The sequence below is a fragment of the Penaeus chinensis genome, chromosome 17, assembly GCF_019202785.1.
Source record: "Penaeus chinensis breed Huanghai No. 1 chromosome 17, ASM1920278v2, whole genome shotgun sequence".
In the NCBI taxonomy this organism is placed as follows: domain Eukaryota; kingdom Metazoa; phylum Arthropoda; class Malacostraca; order Decapoda; family Penaeidae; genus Penaeus; species Penaeus chinensis.
In genome coordinates this window covers 4,273,670-4,296,169 of record NC_061835.1, presented here as the reverse complement: position 1 = coordinate 4,296,169, position 22,500 = coordinate 4,273,670, and the positions used below count along the sequence as shown (strand labels likewise).

Here is a 22,500-nt window from a genome sequence, read left to right as displayed (position 1 = left end):
ACAAAGACTTCTCTCAGGTTGCTAAAGCATTCATGAGATCAAAGTATTCAAATATAAAAAGAGAACCCACAGTAGTTTTATAGTGGAATTAATTAAATGAAAGACCTAAGGATACTAGTAATGTAATGACTAAACCAAAGAACTTAGGAGTACCAAGGCAGCTACTATCTAAAACAGAAAAAATAGTGCTTCAGTGCTAGCTTGAGTTGTATTCATTATCATCCACACAGCTTTATCACCTTAATGGAATACACCATGCCATGACCATTCTATAAGTTTAATCCTGGGAACATATGAATAATGGCGAGATATTGGGTAGAAATTCTGTAGGTGGTCTACTTACAGTGTGAACACTTTATCTAGTTTACATACACTAGGAATTTTCAAGGAATTTGGAAAACTGCCCATTTATGTAAGACTCAGTCTTTCTTTCCTAAAAGCATTAAAAACATGAATATAAGGAGATTTGACTCTAGAGAAAAAAGGTATTAAAATTCTACATTTCATATATTTGATCATAGGCTTCTGTGTTTAACAACAAAGAAAGCACAACAGGCTTTCTTTGCAATGGGCAACCTTGATATGCATAATATTAAACCTGAGATATTAAAGATGTTCTCCCAGAACAATTTTATTTTCTATTTCTACTGACAGTCATAAGTTACTAACTAATGCTGTTCTTATAGGGAACTTCTTTTAATGGATTATTAAACAAATAGCCAACTTTCTTCACCACTACTGAGATTTAGCTCCAAACAAAGTATTAAGTTGCCAAACATGCAAAATAAAAGGAAAAGCTCTTCTGCAAATGTTGGGTGATTTAAAAGCTTTCATTATTTCAGGAAAATGTTGATTTCACTACTCAATGTTTGTTAAGTATTCTTTAAATAGATAATATGCAATGGCCTTACTCTCAAAAAATTGGTCTTTCATAAGAAATTGGTCTCTGAAATTGGTCTCTTTTAAACCAGCATTACATGATATAACTATGTAAGTGGCATCCCTAAAACCTTCATGGCCAGGTTCCATTTTAAAACGTGCATATATGCAGTGATGAATCTCCTTCTAAGACATTTTACAGTTTCCTGGACATATTTGAATTGGGAACTGGGAAAAATTGCCAGATAGTGTGTATAGGTAATCTCTGCCATACCTTATCTCTTCACAGTCAACTCCCCTTGGTGCTCAGGGATGAGTTAGTGTGCCTGCTGACATTTTCACGGCTGCTCAGTCACCTGGAAGCTCAATTCTACCAAAGTTCATACTTTATTTTTATTCTTTACTGTACAATTACTATTTTGAGAAGGCAAAATATTTTTTTTCTAGATTTTTTTTCAAGAATATGCCCATCTGTGAGTGTTGCACTATGAACTCTAGCCCTTGTAGAGGGGGTTAAACATCAATATTTCATTGATCACATACTGTTATGTGTGTGTGTATACTGCATCATATGTAACATTATGTTAATAAAAATGTAATACATAATGCAAAGTATCTAGTGTACATGTTCCTTTTCTGATGACCACTGTACAGAAAAATCTCATTCAAAATCAACTACAAAATATTTCTGAAAATCTGACAAACATTTCTGTTCATATCCTTGTACATATAAGAAAATCCTAAGTACATACACAAATTAAGAAGAGGATAATGATCCCTTTGCACTTTCAGTAGCTTACTAGTCCTTTTTCTATATTCTAGTCTCCAATGACTTAAAAAAATGCTATGCTCTGCTGGTCCACAACCTTGGCTTGATATACAATAAGTACAGTGGTAAATATTAAGTACTTTTTGTCAACACAATTTCCTAAAGCTTGTAAGTACTTTTGAATTTCAGTTCATTATAAATAAAATGTGTAAATATCAAAAGCATGAATAAAATTTAAATCTGTGAAAATGAAAAGATAACACCAATTATGACAATGTCACTTTTAATACAAAAATAAGAATGAATGATATGACTACTACCATCTTAATCTCTATTATTATAATTAATGAATACAGCACATAATTTAATGATGAAATTATGATTCAGTACCAACCAAATGAGGAAATAAAGTTAATATCACAAAACAACATCATCATTATAAAACCAATGAAATCCAACTCTTGCCAAGATAATCCTCACTAAATCTCATTGTTCAAGAACAGTGATATGAAATATTCAAATGTAACATCTGTTTTGGAGTAAACTGACTTCTCTTTCACTCAGTTCTGTACATGGATAGTTATCATCAACATTCTTTAAACAAAAACAAAGCCAATTAATCCATTTTAAATATGTGTATCCAATGTATTATGAATCCATTTCTACATGTACCGGAATTTCTTGACACAATCATTGCCAAGGTCAACAATTATCACATAACCATCCTGAGTCGTGGCTAATCCTGATGGCCGTTTTAATTTTGCTTCTCTAGAGTCTATTGTAAATATTAAAGTTCCAAGAATGTAGTCAAATACCTGGATGCAGGAGTTATTGCGTTCTTGTCTGGTGGCAAGCAATAAGCCCTTTGGGTCAAGAAAGAGGCCTCCATAAGTCCCCTTTGGTCCTTTACCTGTAAATTAATTTTGTGTGAGAAATCTCCATTCATTAAGCATGATTTTTATTGATTTAAACTTCTTGTAGTTCTTTCACTTTTACTTTTTTCCACACTGGAAAAAGTATATGAACATAGAAACACAGATATATACAAAGAAAAAAAAAGAAAAAAGAATCATATAAAATACTAATAACAATAACAAAAATAACACTAATAACAATAACAATAATAATAATGATGATAATGATAGTAAGGACAATCATTAATCAATAAGTCCCTGGTGCTGAGCTTTTATATTGAGCAGTGTGATGCCACACAGTCCCATTGATTCCCTTTCCCCATTTATTATTCATTTTCCCTGGCGGCAATGGTTAAAATTAAGTGTAAATAATAATAATAATGACAATAATAATAACAATAATAATAATAACAATAAAAATACCAACAATAATACTTATCAGCAATAATTAATTGAAAGAATGGTGGTTAATGGTTACAAAGCAAAATAAATTTTCTAGAAAAAAAAAAATTAACCCATAGGATCTGGGTGATGTGGACAACTTGACATGAAAAAAAAATTAGCCAAGGGTGCATTTAGACGGAGACTGACTTGTGGGCCTACAGGATGGGGTTTATTTGCAAGCTTGTGTTCTCCAAGAAGAACACAATGTCCATGCTCATTAACCTATTCTTTCCTGACATTAGTGCTCATACTGGGTGTGCCTCAGAAAACTGAATAGGAAAATATAAGAAATAACACAATGCAACTTGTTGTCACTCTTACTACACAATGTAAACTACCTAGAGAGATAATATTATGGAAGCTGCTCAACAAAATCAATCTCTTTATATCTTGATAATGCCCCCCCCCCCAAAAAAAAAGGGGGGGTAATAGCACTGGAAAGAGGTGGTAAGGTGTTTTAATATTATGCGTGTGTGTTCAAATCAAATGGATTATTAACAATAACAATAACACAAATAACAACAATATTAATAATCATAACAATAATAATAACAATTAATAAAATCAGTAAAGATAAAAAAAATATAGCCATTATAATAATGAAGAATAATCAATATGATAGTAAATAAAATAATCATGTAATCATAACTAATATGTATAAAAGTCATAATAATCATTATAATAATAATAGTAATTATAATCATAATCATAATAATAATAACAATAATAAAGTTCTAATAATAACAATCATAATAATCATAGTAACTGTAATAACAATTATCATCATCTTATTAATCATTAAAATCATAACTCTAAAAATAATAAAGATAGTAACAATAATAAGAACAATAACAATAATAATAATAATGATAAAAATAATAATAAAAATATTAAATTAATAAAAATAATAAAAACAAAAAGAAAAACAAAAACATAATAACAATAACGATAACGATGACGATAATAATAATTACAATAACAATAACAATAACAATAACAACAATAATAATGATAACAATAATAATAATAATAATAATAATAATAGTCTGAAATACTAATATCTGATTACAATGCTTTTTTCTGTTTTGTCCAAGAGACCCTAATAATTACAAAACAAATATTTGTCTAAAAAAATTGTGATACATCATATCTTCATATATCAAATTTTTTATTTTATTTTGCTTATCTGATCTTCTAAAAGTATTGCTAGATAGGCTAAAAATCTTGTTCATTGGTCACTGGGGACCCTAATTCTGGACTTGTCTAATAATCCTTTCCTCTACGGAAGTTATTTTAGGCTGGCCAGACACAAACAATAAAGAAAAACTAGATATTTTGCTTTCACAGATCTTAAGACTTGTGCAAAAGATATTTCAGGAAAAGAAATAAAAGAAAGCTGGAAAAAAACTACTAAAATGATTGAGCACTAGTATTCTCAAGAAATTCCATGTAACCATTCTGCATTACTGAAGCTCATTGTTTCTGAGTAGCATGTATGTCTTGCCGAGGGTATACATATGATACAATTATCACTTCAGTCCAATCACAGTTTATAGCCTTTCTATTATACATATCTGCATCATGATGGATAGTTTATTTTCCAAAAATTTAGGCCAATAAACAACACTACAGTCATGATAGACATTGGCCCATGAAAATAGTTTTGGGCAATCTTTTTGAATAGTGTAACTAGAGTCCTCAATAATCACTGATCAGGATTTTAAGAATAAACCAATACAAGCTTTAACATAAAATACAAACCTTTAGTTTCGAAAATGGTGCGTACATACTGCCCTTCTGGTGAGAACACTTGTATTCTTGAATCTGCAACAATTACTTCATTCTCTGGTCCAGTACACAATGCAGCTATTGATCCCAACTGGCCTGGTTTGTTTCCTTTAACCCCCCATCTTCTCACTAATTTCCCTCCTGGTAGGAAGACAAAGATTGAGTTGGCTGCATTATCTGCAACTAGAATCTCTCCATCACAGTTTACAGCAAGGGTTGTAGGTTCTTTTAACTGGTCGTGGGTAAACTGTGACAGAAGCTGGCCTGAAGACGTGACTTCTGTGATAGTCTTTTTTCTCCAGTTGACAAAGGCAAGTGAGCTACTGGGTGTCCTCGTTATACCTGTGACACTTCTACCTTCTAGGGCATCCCCTACAATATGCTGCACTTCCTTCAGCTGTGGACTCAAAACCTTGATTCTAGAATTCCCGGTATCAGCTACATACATATATTCATTGTCATCAATGCAGATCCCCACAGGCTGCAGAAACTGGTCTTTCCCAGAGCCACGGGACCCATAAACAATATCTGGATTGTGTTCATCTAAGACCTCAACAATGAGTGGGCTCTCCTTTATAGGCCTGCCAAATATCTTCACTGCCACACTATGGTTCCCCCCATTTTCTGGAGTGAAAAAGACAGAATATGTGCCATCTTCATTATCTTCAATCTGGCTGTCAATCAGATCTCCACCCTCCGACTTGACTTCCGACTCCAATGGATCACCTCCAGTTGTCTGGCTTTCTCCATCATAGTCCACAGTGTAGACCACTACCTCACTCCTTAGGTGAGTCATAGCTTTCTTGGCCTTCATGAAACACAAGCTTGGGAATGTCTTGCTAGTCATCACCCTGCCATAGTCTTCTATGGTAGTCTGGATGTGTTCAAATGCCTCATTGTGCTGACTCTCAAAACGAAGAAACGCATTTTCTCGTGGCTCAACCAGTGTTGAAAGTGAGTCTATTTTTGTATTTAAATGGGCAATTTTTTTTGTTATATTCCGGACTTCAACTTGATACTGAAGGCCTTCGCATTCTTGCTGGACTTTGCGTCTTTCACTTTCAATGATGTCAAGTTGGTCCTGAAAGTACAAAATATTAATTTACTTGTGCAATTCTTTAGACAAAATAATAATTATATTTTTCTGGTCCCTTGAGGTCCGGAATAAAGCTTATAAAAGTTAAGGCATAATAGCTTAACTGGAAATATCAGCAGAGTTCATTCATTGCTACCATGCATCCAAGTCCTAGTCAGAAACCTATTCTCCTCATCATCTCTACTAGATGTAATGTATTAAAATTTGCCTTTCTGCTTCAGGATGTAAACAGTGCTGTTTACATGCTTTCCAGATTTACCATGATATGTATCCTACCCTGCTCCAATGAGTGTTTCTGGTTTCATCAACTTCTAGGTTGTCCTTTTTCACAATTTTAATGTAATTGCTGCATGTCTTTTCTTAGTTATTCTTAATCTCTACTTTTCTAAAGCAGAGTGAGCTTGTTCTCTGTTAATGATTTTTGTGTGTCCCTAGTGTTGCACTCTTATGCTCCTCTCTCTCCCTCTGCTTCTCTACCTGTCTTTTCTTCTTACTCCTTTCTAACTTAGAAGCCTGGGAGTGCTGTGGGTAAGTGTGTGCGTGTCTCTCATCATTTAATCATCTGCCCCTTTTCTGGCACTTATCCAAAGGTTTGTGGTTTCCAGATGAGCGACAGCTGCAGTAGATGTCCTTTGCACTTCATCTGGTCCACAATTAACTCGCAGGGACAAACAATGCAAACAGCACATAGCACTAAAAAGAAATAGGAGGAGGAGGAGGAGGAAGAGAACACAGCCACCAACACCAAGGCTCGCCCCATCCCATTTGCTCTTAATCAGAGAGTTCCTGTGGCCTTATGCACCATTTTTTTTTACAGTTTTGGAACTTACTGCTAAGCTTGGGGAATAGCTTGTTGGCTGCACATTTCCATGGGAAATAGCTTTTTAAATCAGACAAGTTGCAACAGTTAGTCATATTGGACAAAGATATCCAAAATGGGACAAATTTGGACATTTTGAATCTGAAATTCACACTATTAACCTTTTTGGTGATTACAATTTCCCATATTTTCCCGTTGCTTTCCACAATGGTGCATCACATGGGAAAAGGTATATGTAACAAAATGATAGGATATTAAAATCTGCTTAGAGAAACCCTGGAACTGGTATAAAACACACACACACACACAAATCCTCAACGTAAAATGGAGAGGAAGTGGAGTTTATGTCACAACTGACTTGTTCAGGGGTCCAGGTGACATGTTATTCATGTCAAGGCCAAATTGGGAGCGGTTCCGGGCAACAGGTCATTCACATCACGTTACAATGACGCGTGAATTACACTTTATGCTCTTCTCTATAAGGAACCCTCATGCTCACACCAGGCAAAGCCTAAGGGAGAATGGGATGTGTAATGCTATGACTGGCTATTGTTTTATATGAAGGATGAATTTTAGCACATAAATCATTCACCTGCCATGCCGAGATGTCACGCACTAAAACACAGCACTCTCTTGCTGTTAATGTAAACTTGTAAGTAACTTTCACTTGTGTCAGCTACTCCATTGTCTTTTGGCACTCTGCCAGTGTGACTGTCTTGAAGTACTACACAAATATGGGAAGTACTTAAACTGTGGTGGCAGCAGGCATGTGTATCACTGTATATAATCTTACATTGCATAAAAATAAGATTTGCAAAAATTATCAATTCTTATTTATTTAATCCTTCAATAAAACCACATTCAATATTGTACACAGTGTAACAAACCTTATTTAATAAATTGAAATGAATGCTAATGTACATAATCAGGCTACTACAGGTTCAATCTAGGAACTAAAATGCATATCATGCATGTTTGTAAATGCAAAAACATTTAAATCATGTTTTTTATACATGTGATATTAAAAAATCACATTATTTTGCTGGTGTGGCATGGTGAGAGCTATGCACCCATTGTGTATGAAAAAGGCCCCACAGGCAAGCTTAGTCACTTGCACATACTACCCAGAATGGAGGTCAAGTGAACCTCACATTCTCCTAACCTACTAATTTCAAGTTTAAATGTCAGAGTTAAAAGACACAATCTTAAATCCATGCAAAATAAATTAAAATAGGATTGTTCAATTGCATGAATGTATTTATTCGGACCAAAAAGAACACCATAGTAATAAATGGGATCAATTTAGGCATCTTGATTTTGTCTAATTCCATATCTAAAATGGCAGCCTCTCTCATTATTTGAGCTAAAATATTTCCTCAATAATCCATTTATTTACATACAAATGTATTGACTTCTGATTGGAATAAGATCAAGGAATTCATTTCAGGCATCTTATTTGACCCTTGACCTGTAGGCCCCTGGGCCAAAGGGAAAGCCTTCCATTTCTAAAGTTTGTGCTCCAAAGTTTGATTTACATTTACAGAATCGACAATAAAATCACCCACCTGACTAGAAATGTAGAACAAATAATTCAGACAGTATTACTTAATTAAGTTCAATAATTTTTCATTTACTAATGACATGCAACTAAAGCAATATCATATTTTACTCTGTTTACTTGATTCATGTATATATTACAACTAGAACCCAATCATTTATGGACTATTTATCTTTAACATGCAGTGTTCCATAGTGATGATGATGATGATGATGATGATGATGATGATGATGATGATGATGATGATGATGATGATGATGATGATGATGATGATGATGATGATGATGATGATGATGATGATGATTAATGGTTAAAAGCAAAATAAATGTGCTAGACATCTAAGGTCATGTAGCACTATAGTTAATGTTAGTGAAGGGTGGTTGGGTTAGTGATTAGTTGTTAAAGCTGGGTTAAGGAATTGGTGAGTGAATGGGTTAGGGTCGGATGAGGTAATGTAAAGGGTTAGATCAAGTGAAGGATATATATGCGCTTGAGGAAGGAAACCAGGTTGTCAAAGCAGAAAGTGTAAGATTCTGTAATGATATCTGATATTTAGTGGTAAAGATTGCAGTGCGTGTTGGAGAATTTGAAGGGGAAGGTGCTAGAGGGTGGGATAAAGAATGAGATTGGGGAGGTGGTGTTGTATCAGGAGGGGTGTCGGGAGGTAGAGGGTCTGGGGAAGAGGGTACTTGTGACATGAGGGATTCATGTGTGTATCCAGGAGGGAGTGGAAGGGATAGAGGGGATGGTGGGAGGGTTAATATAGGTGGGGCTGGAGTCGGGGGGAATGGGTTTTGTTGGGATGGGGTAGGAGGATTGGGTGTAGGGAGAATATGAGTAGGAGGAGGATGGATATCAGCAGTCACTTTGAGTGTGGAGGGAGTGGGAGTTGTAGAATTTGAAGGTGGATGAGTATTAGTTTGGGACTCGATTATGTAGTTCTGGATTTCTTCAAGAGTTTCTGTAGTGGAGTTGGTTGAGGAGTTTTGTGAGATAAAGGTTTTCTTGTAAGTGGGGGAAGAGAAGTCTGGTGTCTGAAGAATAGGGGCAAAGGAAGGTGAAGGTGATTGTGGGGTAGGGGAAGAGGGGGTTTATTCTGTCTGTTGCGGGTAGTGCAGGGAGGGAGAGGGGAAGGTGTTGGGGCTGTAGTAGAGATTGGAGTGTCTGGATTTAGAATGGTAAAAGAATTTGACTGGGGAAGGTAGGAGGTAGAAGAGGGGAAGTTAGATGGAGGGGGGTTAGGTTTAGGAGACGGTGTAGGAGCTAGGGGGGTAGGGGGAGTGGCAGAGTGAGCGACATTACTAGAGTAGGGGGTAAGAGAAAAACCTCGTCGACGAGCCTCCTGTCTGGCTTCACGTAGAGTGAGTCCAATTCTGAATCTGAGAGTTGCTACCTCAGACTCAAATTTGTAGGTGGGGCAGCCTCTATAAAATACATTATGGGGCCGCCACAGTTTGCACATGTGGGTGATTGTGCAGAGCAGTTTGATCGAGTATGGCCAGGTTGGGCACATAGAGGGCATCTGGCTGTGGAATGACAGTGTTTGGCTGGGTGTCCTAAACGCCAACAATTTTGGCACTGACGAGGAGGAGGTTGATATGGTCGGACAGGAAGGGATTCTCCACCAATGTAAACATTAAAGGGAAGGTCATGGAATGTAATTTTGGCAATGTTAGTGGGGTTCTTACAATGACCTCTGGGAGGAATGGATTAGCACTGTACTGATATTGCACCATAGTCCGTGAGACAGGCGAGTAAGTCTTCTCCACAACCTGACCAATTTTTGTTATAGATAGGGCAATTTGCTGGGGAGATAGAAACAGTACCGGTGCAAGTATTGAGGGTTGGATGGGGTTTTGCAGGGATGGGGTTACCATATAGATCAGTTAGATTTGATAATGTTATAGCTTGGTTTTCAGATGTTACTGTGACGAAACGGGAACGATCGGGTCGGCTACGGAAAGAGACTTTGTCTACTTGTTTTTGGAGACACCGCTGGAAGAGAAGGGTGTAGTCAGAGTAGGGAGCTGTGGGAGGGATCACGAAAAATCGGTCCCATTTAGCTGGGCCAAATAGAGTATTTAGGATTCTTGTAGAGGTGGGGGTAGTAGAAGTGCGGGGACGTGTGGAGGAGGGAGTAGTGTTGAGGGGGGTAGTGTTATGGGGAGGTGGGCAATAAGGTTGTAAGGTAGTAATAAGGGGAGATGGGGTGGTTGATGAAGAAGGTTGTGGGAGTAAAGGTGTTGAAGTTGAGTATGTTGGGAGAGTAGAAATGTCTCCTGGGGGTTGGTTGTTGATTAGGGTTGATACTGTACTAGTATGCATTGATGAGGGGGTAGTTGTTGCAGTGTTTGGAGCCGTGGTCAAAGGAGAGCTGGGATTGGGGCTATTTGATAAAGGGGCAAGCATCATTGGCCATGATAAGCCTGGAGTATGTTGGGGAAAGAAATAGTCCACCCCTCAGGGTCCCCTTGAGGGGTAAGGGCCAGGTATGGCAGGGGAATACCGTGCCCATGGTTCCCTCAGGCCGTTCAGGACTGACAAAGAGTCAGCCTTTCATCCTTTCAGCATGGCTCTCACACCTTAGGAGGTGGATAGTAGAAGGGATTGGTGAAGAAACTGAAACGAAAAGTATGAGTGGGAAAAAAGACCATGCAAAATTAGTTGAGTCGATGGCTGAGTCCCAAGGTCGAGGAGTTCCCCATCATTGGGTCTCAGTCTTTGTCTCCTAAGCCCCCCCACGACAACAACGGGCAAAGGATTGGGGGGGGGGGGGGGGGATTGATGATGATGATGATTGATGATGATTATTGACTGATGATGATGATGATGACTGGTGATCATTGATGATGGATGATGATAACAATAACAATGATAATAATGTTAGTACCAAAGTACTAGAAATAATTATATTGAAATAATAGAAGTAAAGATATCATGAATTATTAATATTAACATCAATACTAACAATGATAAAAGATGATAACAATAATAAGGATAATAATAAGGATAAGAATAAAAATAATAGTAGTTGTTATTATCATCAGTATTATTATTATTACCAACATTATTATTTCTATGGTCATTGTTACGGTTATTGTAATTCTTATTATCATTATCATTATAACTTTAGTTACCAATGCCATCTTTAGAAATAGAAATACATTAGATAAATTAGCACCATTAGAAGAAAATGACACAGAAAAAAACACACTCATCTAAACTATGCAAGAAAAGTTTTCATGTGTTTATTATCAAACTGAAGTCTGCCTAAGAAGTGATATTAACCCAATGGCACCGGGTATAGAAAATTAAAAAAAACTCTACGCTCTGGCGAACGGCGGCAGCGCGCCGACTCTGAGCACGTGAATTCGGTACATCAAGCCGAATCATTGCCTCGGGGCGTTTTGGCGCGGCGCCGCTGCGGACAGCCGCACGCCTCACATCGTGCGTATTGTTATGACGGCGATAGCCGTGACCCGTCGCCATTGGGTTAAGAGGTACCACTGCAAATGTCAAGGGAAAGTGCACATTTAAAATATCATTAAAAAAATATATGGAGCTATGAAATTAACAGGATATGTTCAGTGATGATTGAACTTCAATCTGAATGAATAGTTAAAAAACAAAATGCATGAAATCATGCACTGTCATAATTATTTGTAAAATTTATGGAAATCATTGCAGAGCCAAAATGACATGTATGAAATAAAAATACTTATGTATGTGTACATTTACATGACAGCCCTAAAATTGCATACTTTTTTTTTTTTTTTTAGAAACTCTTCATAGATCATGGAATAACACCAATGCTTGATTATGCATGACAAACTATTATGGAAAAAGCAAGCAAATCACCCCATTTGGTACATATGCTGCTTCTTGTTTGACTAAATATTCATATAATTTTTTTTTATTTGTCCAAAACAAGCATGCCAAAGCTCAAAGAAATATATAAAAAAAATAAATTCTCTACAAAGTTTTAAAAAGTAAAAAAAAAAAAAAAAAAAAAAAATCTTTTGAGACATTATTTTATGAAGTTTTATATTGTTTGTCTGCAATTAGCCTATATTTCACATGTCATTATATATTTATATGCCTTACTGAAAGTAGTCCGATACAATTGTAAAGACTTTTGTGACATTCATCACTGTTCATACAAAAAACATGGGTTATACTGTACAGATTTATGAGAAAAGTGTCAGGCTTGCACTTCTCCAAACGCATTAACCGTACAATGACGGTACAAGAAATCAAGTCATGACACCTATAGCCATACCTGTCATGAAGAGTTGGGTTTTCATGACAGATATAGGCTTGCTGGCTGTAAGAGGTTAACAGATGAAAAAACAGACAAAATAATGGCTAATTTGGTTAGTGCATATATTTTGAAGTAGAATAACTGTTTTTTTTTTTTTTGACACACCCCAAAGAGGTTTTTCATCTTAGTTAATTTTGTATCTGTTACAATCAAGGTAATTCCTAAGTCAATTTCAATATCATAATTCTTTTAAATATTAAGTACAGCTGACATTTGACCCAGGAGCCCAAAGGGATCAAGGGTTAAATCAGATGCCTGAAATGAATTTCTTGCAATCACATTCCTATTAATCATCAATATACTTAAATACTGAGAAGCGATATTTGAGGAAATATTTCAAAGCTCATAGTGAATATGGAAATATGCAAATTCAAGATGGCCTAAACTGTCCCATTTATTACTATAGTGTTCCTTCTGTTCAAATGACACATTCATGCAACAGAACAAACTAAAATTTATTTTAACTCCAAAATTGAAAGAAAAAAAGAAAAGAAAAAACGAAAGAAAGAAAGAAAGAAGAAATATATACCCGTTTTCCAATTCTGGGGTTGCTCACACAAAAACTAAATTTGAGAGTTAAACACATTGGGAAAACGTAGCCTCAAAAAGAGTTAAAAAGTGAATTACACAAATTCAAAATGTCCAAATTTGTTTCATTTTGGATATGTTATACATAAGGGCCCATATAATATATTCTTACAATTAAACAAATTACTGCAATTTGTTTGGCTAAAACACCTTTTTTCACCTATTTCCCAAGGCCTTCCAGGAAGATGTGCATTTGCTATTCGAAGTGTAGTGCTCTCTTTAGGGAAGACAATTGGCTGTTGGAGCTGAAATCTCCAAGACATGATCCATTTTCATCTAAATAGATATTTAACTACAGTGAGTCCAATAAGGGGAGTGCATGTCTTCCACCACAAAGCACCTCTAAAGATACTGCTTAGGTGTATATCTGATATCTCCAGTAGTTCATTACTTTGCTGCTGTTCACATCCTTTGTTTTCCAGATTAAACCCTAACGGTGACTTCTGGCAACTGTCCTGCTGTTTAGCCCAGGAGTCCACTACGTGTAGCAGACCTACCTGTTTGACTTGCTCTAGTGCATTGTGACACCTATAGCCATACCCGTCATGATGAGTTGGTTTGCTATGACAGCTATAAGCATGGCCCGGGCACAAGGAGGTTAATCATTATCTATCTATAGGAGTTAGGTGAGAGTCTACTACTACTGTTAAGCAATAGATAACTATGTAAAAATATTGCAACAATGCCCAAAAATAGCTCCAAAATTAGCAGAAAGTCCTCCTGAAGCCATTAAATAATCAAACCTAAAAATAGGAAAGGCAAAAGTTTAAGCATAATAATTGTCCTCCATTAGAGAGTCTATATGTATAGTAACTGATGCAATATATATCATATAATAATTTATGATACAAATAAACTGACTTACTTGTAAAACTTTTTTTTTCTCATCCCTCATCTTTTTAACATTGCTGATAACAGCATCTCTCCGCTGTTCTATAATGTCAATAATGGCCTGGAAAGCTCTGTTGACATCTTCAAAGGTGTTGTCAACAGCATGATCCAGCTGGTGCATCTCTGATGTCACTGCATCACTGGCTTCATTTAACTGTTAAGTAAGTATGAACAACTCAACTGTTGACTAAATTCCAAACATATTAATTTGCTTCTTTTTTTGCAAAAAGAATATCCCACACTAATAAATAATATGAAATTTAAGCAAATTCTCAACTATTTTTTCACTATTTCCATATACTTACATGAAAAAATAAACACCAATGGCTTCTTTCCCTTCAAGATAATATGGATTTACTAATAGCAAATAAAAAGTAACAACTAAAAACATGCAAATATCTGTTAATCAGTCAACATTGAATCTGCATGAACAAAACAGTAAAAAAAAAAAAAAAAAAAAAAGGGCTGGAGTCAGAATCAGAAGGAATTCAGAAAGGAGTTGGTATACTATTTACAGAAAAGAACCAGTCAATTTTGTAAGACCTACCATCCAAATCTATTTCCCAAGATTTCAAATACTTCTTGAAATGAAATTACTCACTCCATCCAGATTTGTTCAGACAACATATGAATGATGAAAGTTCAGATCTGTCGCAGATATTGCTTATTATCCAAAAATACAACAATAGAAACAATAGAAGCAAAATTTCTCTGATAAATTACAACTTTACCATTTACATTCATTTCACAAACTAGCAGTTATTTTTCTTTTATATAAGAATTATAATTTATAAGAATTTATTTCCAATTTTATCATTGGAATACAAAAACCTGTTCCCTAAACAAGTTTCAAAACATTATTTTCACTTACCTTCGAATAACATTCATTTGCTTTGTAACAGAGGATCTCCGACATTCTTTTGATGGCAATAGAAAGTGGAATAACAGTATGTTGGTAACTTGCTGCACTTCCCTGGTGGGAGCCATTACTACATTGAGTACAGAAGACAAGGTCACAAGACTCACAGAATAACAGCTCCTATAAAAGGAAGAATTTATATTTAGTAAAAAAAAGTAATTTCATAGTTGCCTATTTTCACAACCTGCAATCTCTGCTATTTAATATTCCAAATTTTTCATGAAATCTTATTTGCCTACCTGATTGGCATGTGTAGAACATTTAGGTATAACTTCTCTTCTTTGTCTTGACATGAGATCTAAGAGTTGGTTAACCAGGAACGATGGTGGCAGAGCAGCCACTCCACCAGAGGGGATTCGTATAGATTCCCGGCATATTGGGCAGCGAAATGTGCCATCGTCCCTGGCATGGGAGGCTACAATTCCTGTGAGACAGTGAAGGCACACTGTGTGCGAGCAGTGAAGCAGCTTTGGGGTGTGTTCTCCTCCATCGAAGGAACCTGTCCATAATTTGACTATATTGACACGTGTTGAAGTGCTGTACCAAAGCAATGGAATGGGTGCAAGTTTTTTCCTAGTTAACCCATCACTGCTGGGTAACAGAAATCCCTGAGCATGATAAACTCTAGTGATTTCTGGCAACGGCCAGACACTGGGCGCGGGAGTCCACCACATCAAGCAGAACTTTCTGCTCCATGTGCTCTAGCGCGTCGCAGCGTGTACAGGCATACTTCGCAGACCAAGCTGTTTATGATGCCTGTACAAGTGACCCATCTGAATCAGGTTAATACTAATACTAAAATATGTAATTTACTGCCTTACAAGTGATAGCCTTCATAGCATAGTGTACCATACACCGCTGGAAGGGAAATTTAGTTGAGCATTCTACTATGTTCCCTAAACTCTCCATAATCAAGATACCCACCACCTCTAGTTAAATAATGTAAACTTTCTTCATGCTGGTACAAGGTTCATCAACATTCCTTTATCCTAAGCAATGATGTATGAATGCCCAGAATTCACAAATTTAACAAATCGTTTAACCCATTCACCTCGTGTGGCAAGAATACATGCCATGCCCACTGTAATACACATTTATTTATTGTATTTACACATAAATGGCTCTACAAGTTCTTAATCACCAAATAGCCAGTTATCAGAACTACCTATCTCACCTGTTTACCCTTTTCCTTCACTTTAGGAAAGGGTCTTTTGTATCATTTCATTGTCTAAAATATTTTAATGACAATTTAATAATCATACATCAATAACAATAATCACAGTATTTATAGCAATGGTTTTAGTAAGAAAAACACATTTTCCCGCCATTTCAAGGAATGGGGAAATCAGGATCGGTAACTAGGGCCTACTGATAAACTACAGGGGACAGAACATATATCCAGGCCAAATGGGTTAAGCCAATTCTGTATTTTTCTTCTTTTTTATATATAATCATAGCATTATTCTACCATAATATAATATTTTAACAAGAAATTGGTATGACTTTGGTTTGTAATGGAGTAAATTAACCAAAAATGTACAGAAAATGGAATATCAGAAATATCTGAGAACAAGGTATAAATTGGCAACTGTGCTCTTAGCTGAGTGGCTAATGGTCCTTAAACACTGGCTGGATTTATGCTGCTATTGCCTTTCTTTCCTGAACAAGATGAGCAATTTCAGAAGTGTGCAAAAATTTATGGAACTTTCACTTAGCAGGAAACGATTAGAGAGACTAGAGAAGTAGGCACAAAGGAAGTTGGTAATGCTTATCATTTTCCATATTAACCCAATGGCGTCGGGTCACACCTATAGGCGTCATAACAATACGCCCGAAATGTGGCGTGCAGCTATCCGCCGCGGCGGCGCGCCAAAGCGCCCCGAGGCAATGATTCGGCTTGATGTACCGAATTCACGCGCTCAGAGTCGGTGCGTTGCCGCGGTTCGCCAGAGCGTAGAGTTTTTTTTAATTTTCTATACCCGTCACCAATGGATTAATGGAAAAATGTTGTTATTACTTTGCTTTTATGTCACTTCTGTAATTAATTCTTTTTGGTAAAAATGATATGGCATGAAAGTATAATTTTCACATTTATATAGAACAATGAATTTTTTTTTTTTTTTTTTCAAGCTGTTACTTTCTGAAAGTTAGACAACTAAAGCATAAAAGACCCCCCCCCACCCTTTGGTGTTTGGCACCAGGACCTACAATTCATCTATAGAATGGCATACAAAAATGAGGATATATGTTCTTTTTTCTCTTTCTAGTAAATATCCTGTTCTTCTATCTAATCTTCCTTTAAAATCATTAGCAATCCACAGAATAATTTCCTTACTTAATGGGGTACCCAGTGTAAAAATCATTGTTATCAAGCCAAAATGTGTTTAGGAGTTTCCCGCCTCAAAAAATCAAGCAATGTTCTGACAATGTCGTGTAAAGGTTTCAGAGCTCTAAGGCTCCTTTAAAGCTTTTTAATGGCACTTAAATGGACCTGTGTGCTCTGCCGCAATGAGTCACATGCTTCCTATATAGCCCTTGATGATTTTTTTTCAAAAAAAAAAAAAATCCAAGTTTTGTTAACTAGCGAGGCAATGTAGCTACATTACCAGAGGACAGAGCCTAGGACCCTCAGGGCACCCCCAAGCCACAGTGAAATGAGAGTCTTCTTTCTCCTTACCACCTGAACAATTGGACTCGGTAAAGAATGTATACAATAACCTCACATCAGATGAAATGATGAAAAGGTGCTTGCAAGGACTTACACAAAATCTGAATGAGCGGCAGTATGATAACATGTAGTTGACAAGACACACACACACACTATATATATATATATATATATATATATATATATATATATATATATATATACATATATATATATATATATATATATATGTATATATGTATATATATATATCATAATGCATATTATATACATTATGTATATATCATATATGTAATATATATATATATATATATATATATATATATTTATATTATATATATATGTATATATATATATTTATATTATATATATAAAATATATATATATATATATATATATATAAATAATATAATATATATATATAATATAATATATATAATAAAATATTTATATAATTATATATATAATTATATATATAACTATATATATACATATATATATATATATATATATATATATATATATATATATGTATATATATAATTATATATATAATTATATATATAATTATATATATATTTTATTATATATATTATATTATATATATATATATATATATTATATTATTTATATAATATATATATATATATATTTTATATATATAATATAAATATATATATACATATATATATAATATAAATATATATATATATATATATATATTTCATATATGATATATACATAATGTATATAATATGCATTATGATATATATATATATACATATATACATATATATATATTATATACATATAATATATATGTAATATATATATAATATAATATAATATAATATAATATATATATAATATAATATATATATAAAATAATATATATATATATATATAATATAATATATATATAATATAATATATATATAATATGATATATATATGGAATATAATATATATGGAATATAATATAATAGATATATAATATAATCTAAAATATATATAATATAATATAATATATATAAAATATAATATAATATATATATATAATATATATATATATAATATTATCATCATCATCATTTTGGGGCTAACGCCGGCAGGGGCCGCATATCCGCATCCACCTTTTGTTTCCACCTACGGGGTCCCTCATGGCGAGCCGCCAGGCAGGGGCCCGGCCCATCTCTAGTTCCTCACGACAGGTTTGATCGATCTGCCCAAGCCATGACCTTCTCGGTCGTCCCACAGGCCTCCTCCATCCAGGGTTGTCTCGGACAGAGACAACCTGATGGGCAGGATCATCCTGTGAGAGTAGAGCCAAGTGGTCATATAGCCTGAGTTGGTGATCACGGATTGTGCAAGTAACAGGTCCTGTACCGGTCTCATGGTGCAGCCGTCGGTTGGACACATGGTCCCGCCAACTGTACCCCATGATCCGGTGCAAGGATCTGTTACAAATGGCATCAAGACGAGATTCCAGAGCACAAGATAGTGTCCAAGTTTCACTACCATAGAGTAAAACTGGCAGTATCAGGGCTTTGAAAACACGTAACTTGGTCCTTCTGCATAGGTACCGAAATCTCCAAATACTCTTGTCGAGATATTTCATGACCCCTGCTGCCAGGCCAATCCGTCTACTGACTTCTTGGTCTGACAGCCCAGAGTCGTGAACAGCACTACCGAGGTATATAAAGCTCTTTGTGACTTCAATGTTTTCACCTCAAGCACGTACCGACTGGACAGGGTCTCCTAGTAGGCCCCCAAAATCCTGGATCTTGGTCTTGGACCAGGAGACCTCTAGCCCCAGGGGCTTCACTTCATTGCTAAATGCATCAAGAGCCGCCACTAAGGTTTCCAGAGATTCAGAGAGCATGGCAACATCATCAGCAATGTCAAGGTCTGTAACCTTGACATTGCCCAGAGTTACTCCACAGTGACTTTGGACAGTAGCTCTACCCAGTATCCAATCCATGCGAGTGTTGAAAAGTGTTGGTGCAAGAGCCTCACACCTGAACTAATAGGGAAGAAACTCGACAGGCCGCCACCACATTTTACAGCACTTTCAGTGCCTGTATACAGGCTTGCTATTAGTCCAATAATCCTTGTTGGAATTCCTCTTAGTCTCAGGATCTCCCAGAGAGATTCGCGATGTACCGTGTCAAACGCCTTCTTGAGATCGACGTCCGAACTCACGACGGCGCTCTATAATGATTCGAAACGCCAGGATGTGGTCTATTGTGGACTTACCAGGAGTGAATCCAGATTGCTCCGGCTTTTGGTGACTCAACAGGTGGTCCCTGATACATCTCAGTAAGATGTGCGCGAGTAACTTACCTGGTACACTGAGTAGTATAATGCCTCGGTGATTGCTGCAGTCCCACCGATCCCCTTTCCCTTTCTAGAGAGGGATGACCACACCCCTCAGCAGGTCAGGGGGAAAGGTACCAGTCTGCAAGATGGCAGACAGGACTGCATGAAAGCCCCTTGCCATAGGTTCTCCACCAGCCTTTAACAATTCCACTAGGATGCCACAAACACCTGCTGCTTTACCACTCTTCAGCTTGGAGATCGACCCCCTGATTTCAGTCAGGGAGGGTGGATCCTCGCTGATGGGTGGGTCTGGCAGAGGAGTCTCAACATTACCCACGTCCAAGTTAAATGTTGGTGGATCAACCTTATACACCTGCTCAAAATACTCAGCCCAATGCACACGCACCCCATCAGCATCTGAGATTATCTGGCCACTTGCTGAGCGGACTGCAGTCGTCTGTGAGGGCGGCTTGGAGTTCAGCTTTCTCAGAGCTTGGTAGGCAGGACGAAGGTCATTTACTAGGAAATGGCTTTCGACCTCCTCTGCAAGACTACTGATAAACTGTTCCTTATCCCTTCTCAACAGTGACCTAGTCCTGCGCACCAGAGCGCAGTGCAAGTTGCGATCCCCTGACAATCAAGCCGCACGACAAGCATCTGTGGCTTCCAGTGTCTCCTGCGAGATGGAATTCTGTCTTGTTCTTGGGCGTTCACCAATGGATTCCTGAGCTGCATCAAGCGTTTCACGCTTGAAGGTATCCCACATAAGAACAGGGTCTGTCAGGCCCTCGAGTGCTGTGAGACGACCAGAGATAGCCTCAGCAAACCCGCGGGTACACTCGTCCTCCCTCAATCTGTCCAAACGAAACACCCTAGGGTGTTCATTTGGGCGATGGGGGGTTCTAAAGTGGACCCGGAGAGTAGCCACAACTAATCTATGATCAGTTCCACAGAACTCAGCAGTTCGATACACCCTGCAGTTCTGGAGGATCCTCCATCGAGTGCCAACGAGGATGTGGTCGATCTCCTTGGCCACTCTACCCGTACCGCTGTACCAAGTCCAACGATGCGGGTCAGAACGCTGATACCAGGAGCTAGAAATCATTAATTTCTGGGACCCTAAAGGTACGGAGGTATGGCCCACCGGCGTGTGGATACGCCCTGGCTTCGTACTAACTCCTGCCCCTGCGCCCCCTGGGGTTAATGGGCAGCTGTGGGGAGGCAGGCCTTGCCAGTCAGCCCCCCCTGAGATAACCACTGGCAACAAACCGTGTAGTTGTTGGTGCTGAGGGGAAGGCTAAAGTCCCTCCCACCCAGCAAGTACAGCGGGCTGTGGGTCCCTCTGGGTTGGCAACCGCTGGGACTCCCCATCCCAGCTGGGTCCCAGCGGCCGCCGACCTGGCATGATGCTTGTGGGGGAAAGCCCCAGGGAGCCCTGCAGGTGGATTATGGGGCCTGCAGCCAGCCAACCTCCTCTATATGGGGCGGCGTTGGTAGGGGTGGCAGAGGTGGCGCCCACCCTGGAGTGACTGCCCGAGGTTAGACCTCAGGCGGACTGTCAGGGTGGGGGCTTGGAAGGTCTGTTCCCTGCGACAGGAAGATCGGTTACCACTACTATAGAGGGAATTGAAGCAGCTGAGAGTTGAGGTGGCTGCTCTCTCAGAGGTGAGAAGACCTGGCAGCGGCACGATTAGTGTGGGTGGCTACACCTACTACTGGTCGGGCCGCAGCGATGGCCACCATCTCCAGGGAGTAGCCATAGCCATCTCCAGCAGACTTCAACCCTGGGTAGTTGAGGTCACTCCAGTCGATGAGCGTATCATGGTATTGAGACTGAAGCTTTATACGCTCCTACGGATGTATATGAACTATATAATATAATATATATATATATATATATATATATATATATATATATATATGGCTGATGTCAAAGGTGGTGATCCTCCCCATCCACCTGCTCATAAGTCTAACCCTCATTCCTATCACTTGACATCTCTTACACCATTGTCACAACATACAACATTTGCATTTCCTACTTATATCAACTTTTCTTAGTTAAAATAGTAAGTATGACTTGGCATTATTCTATGAATATAGATACAAACTATGAGCTCGGGCAACTACTGGTAATTATGGTCCCAACCATATATTACAGACTGAATTTGAAAATAATCATCCCACCAAACTCAGTACCATGTACAATGACTTTGACACTTGGAAAATTCTTTCTTTTTCATCAACGTCTATTTTTTATTTTATTTAACCCATTAGCGACAGGTATAGAAAACTAAAAAAAACTCTACGCTCTGGCGAACCGCAGCAACGCGCCGACTTTGAGCGCGTGAATTCGGTACATCAAGCCGAATCATTGCCTCGGGGCACTTTGGTGTGCCGCCGCGGCGGACAGCTGCACGCCACATTTCGAGCGTATTGTTATGACGCCTATTGGCGTGACCCATCGCCATTGGGTTAATGGGGAGAATGGCCAATGCAACACAGAAACAAGATTTATTGAAAATGTGT

General features: G+C 37.4%; 1 protein-coding gene across 6 annotated transcripts in view; it reads right to left on the bottom strand.

The window, feature by feature from the left end:
* LOC125033939 (tripartite motif-containing protein 2-like) overlaps positions 1–22,500 on the bottom strand; it is a 93,639-nt gene that overhangs the window by 37,333 nt on the left and 33,806 nt on the right. For 4 of the 6 annotated variants that reach the window (XM_047625522.1, XM_047625524.1, XM_047625523.1 and 1 more), the window contains 5 exons: positions 15,227–15,501; positions 14,940–15,107; positions 14,043–14,222; positions 4,768–5,875; positions 1–2,558 (listed from right to left, as the gene is read on the bottom strand). The exon at positions 1–2,558 is cut by the window's left edge and continues 270 nt beyond it. In XM_047625522.1, the coding sequence (XP_047481478.1) occupies positions 2,311–2,558; positions 4,768–5,875; positions 14,043–14,222; positions 14,940–15,107; positions 15,227–15,501 (1,979 nt within the window). In that variant the 3' untranslated portion in view covers positions 1–2,310. The remainder of the gene's footprint in view (positions 2,559–4,767; positions 5,876–14,042; positions 14,223–14,939; positions 15,108–15,226; positions 15,502–22,500) is intronic. The other 2 variants (XM_047625527.1, XM_047625526.1) reach the window with 2 other exon arrangements.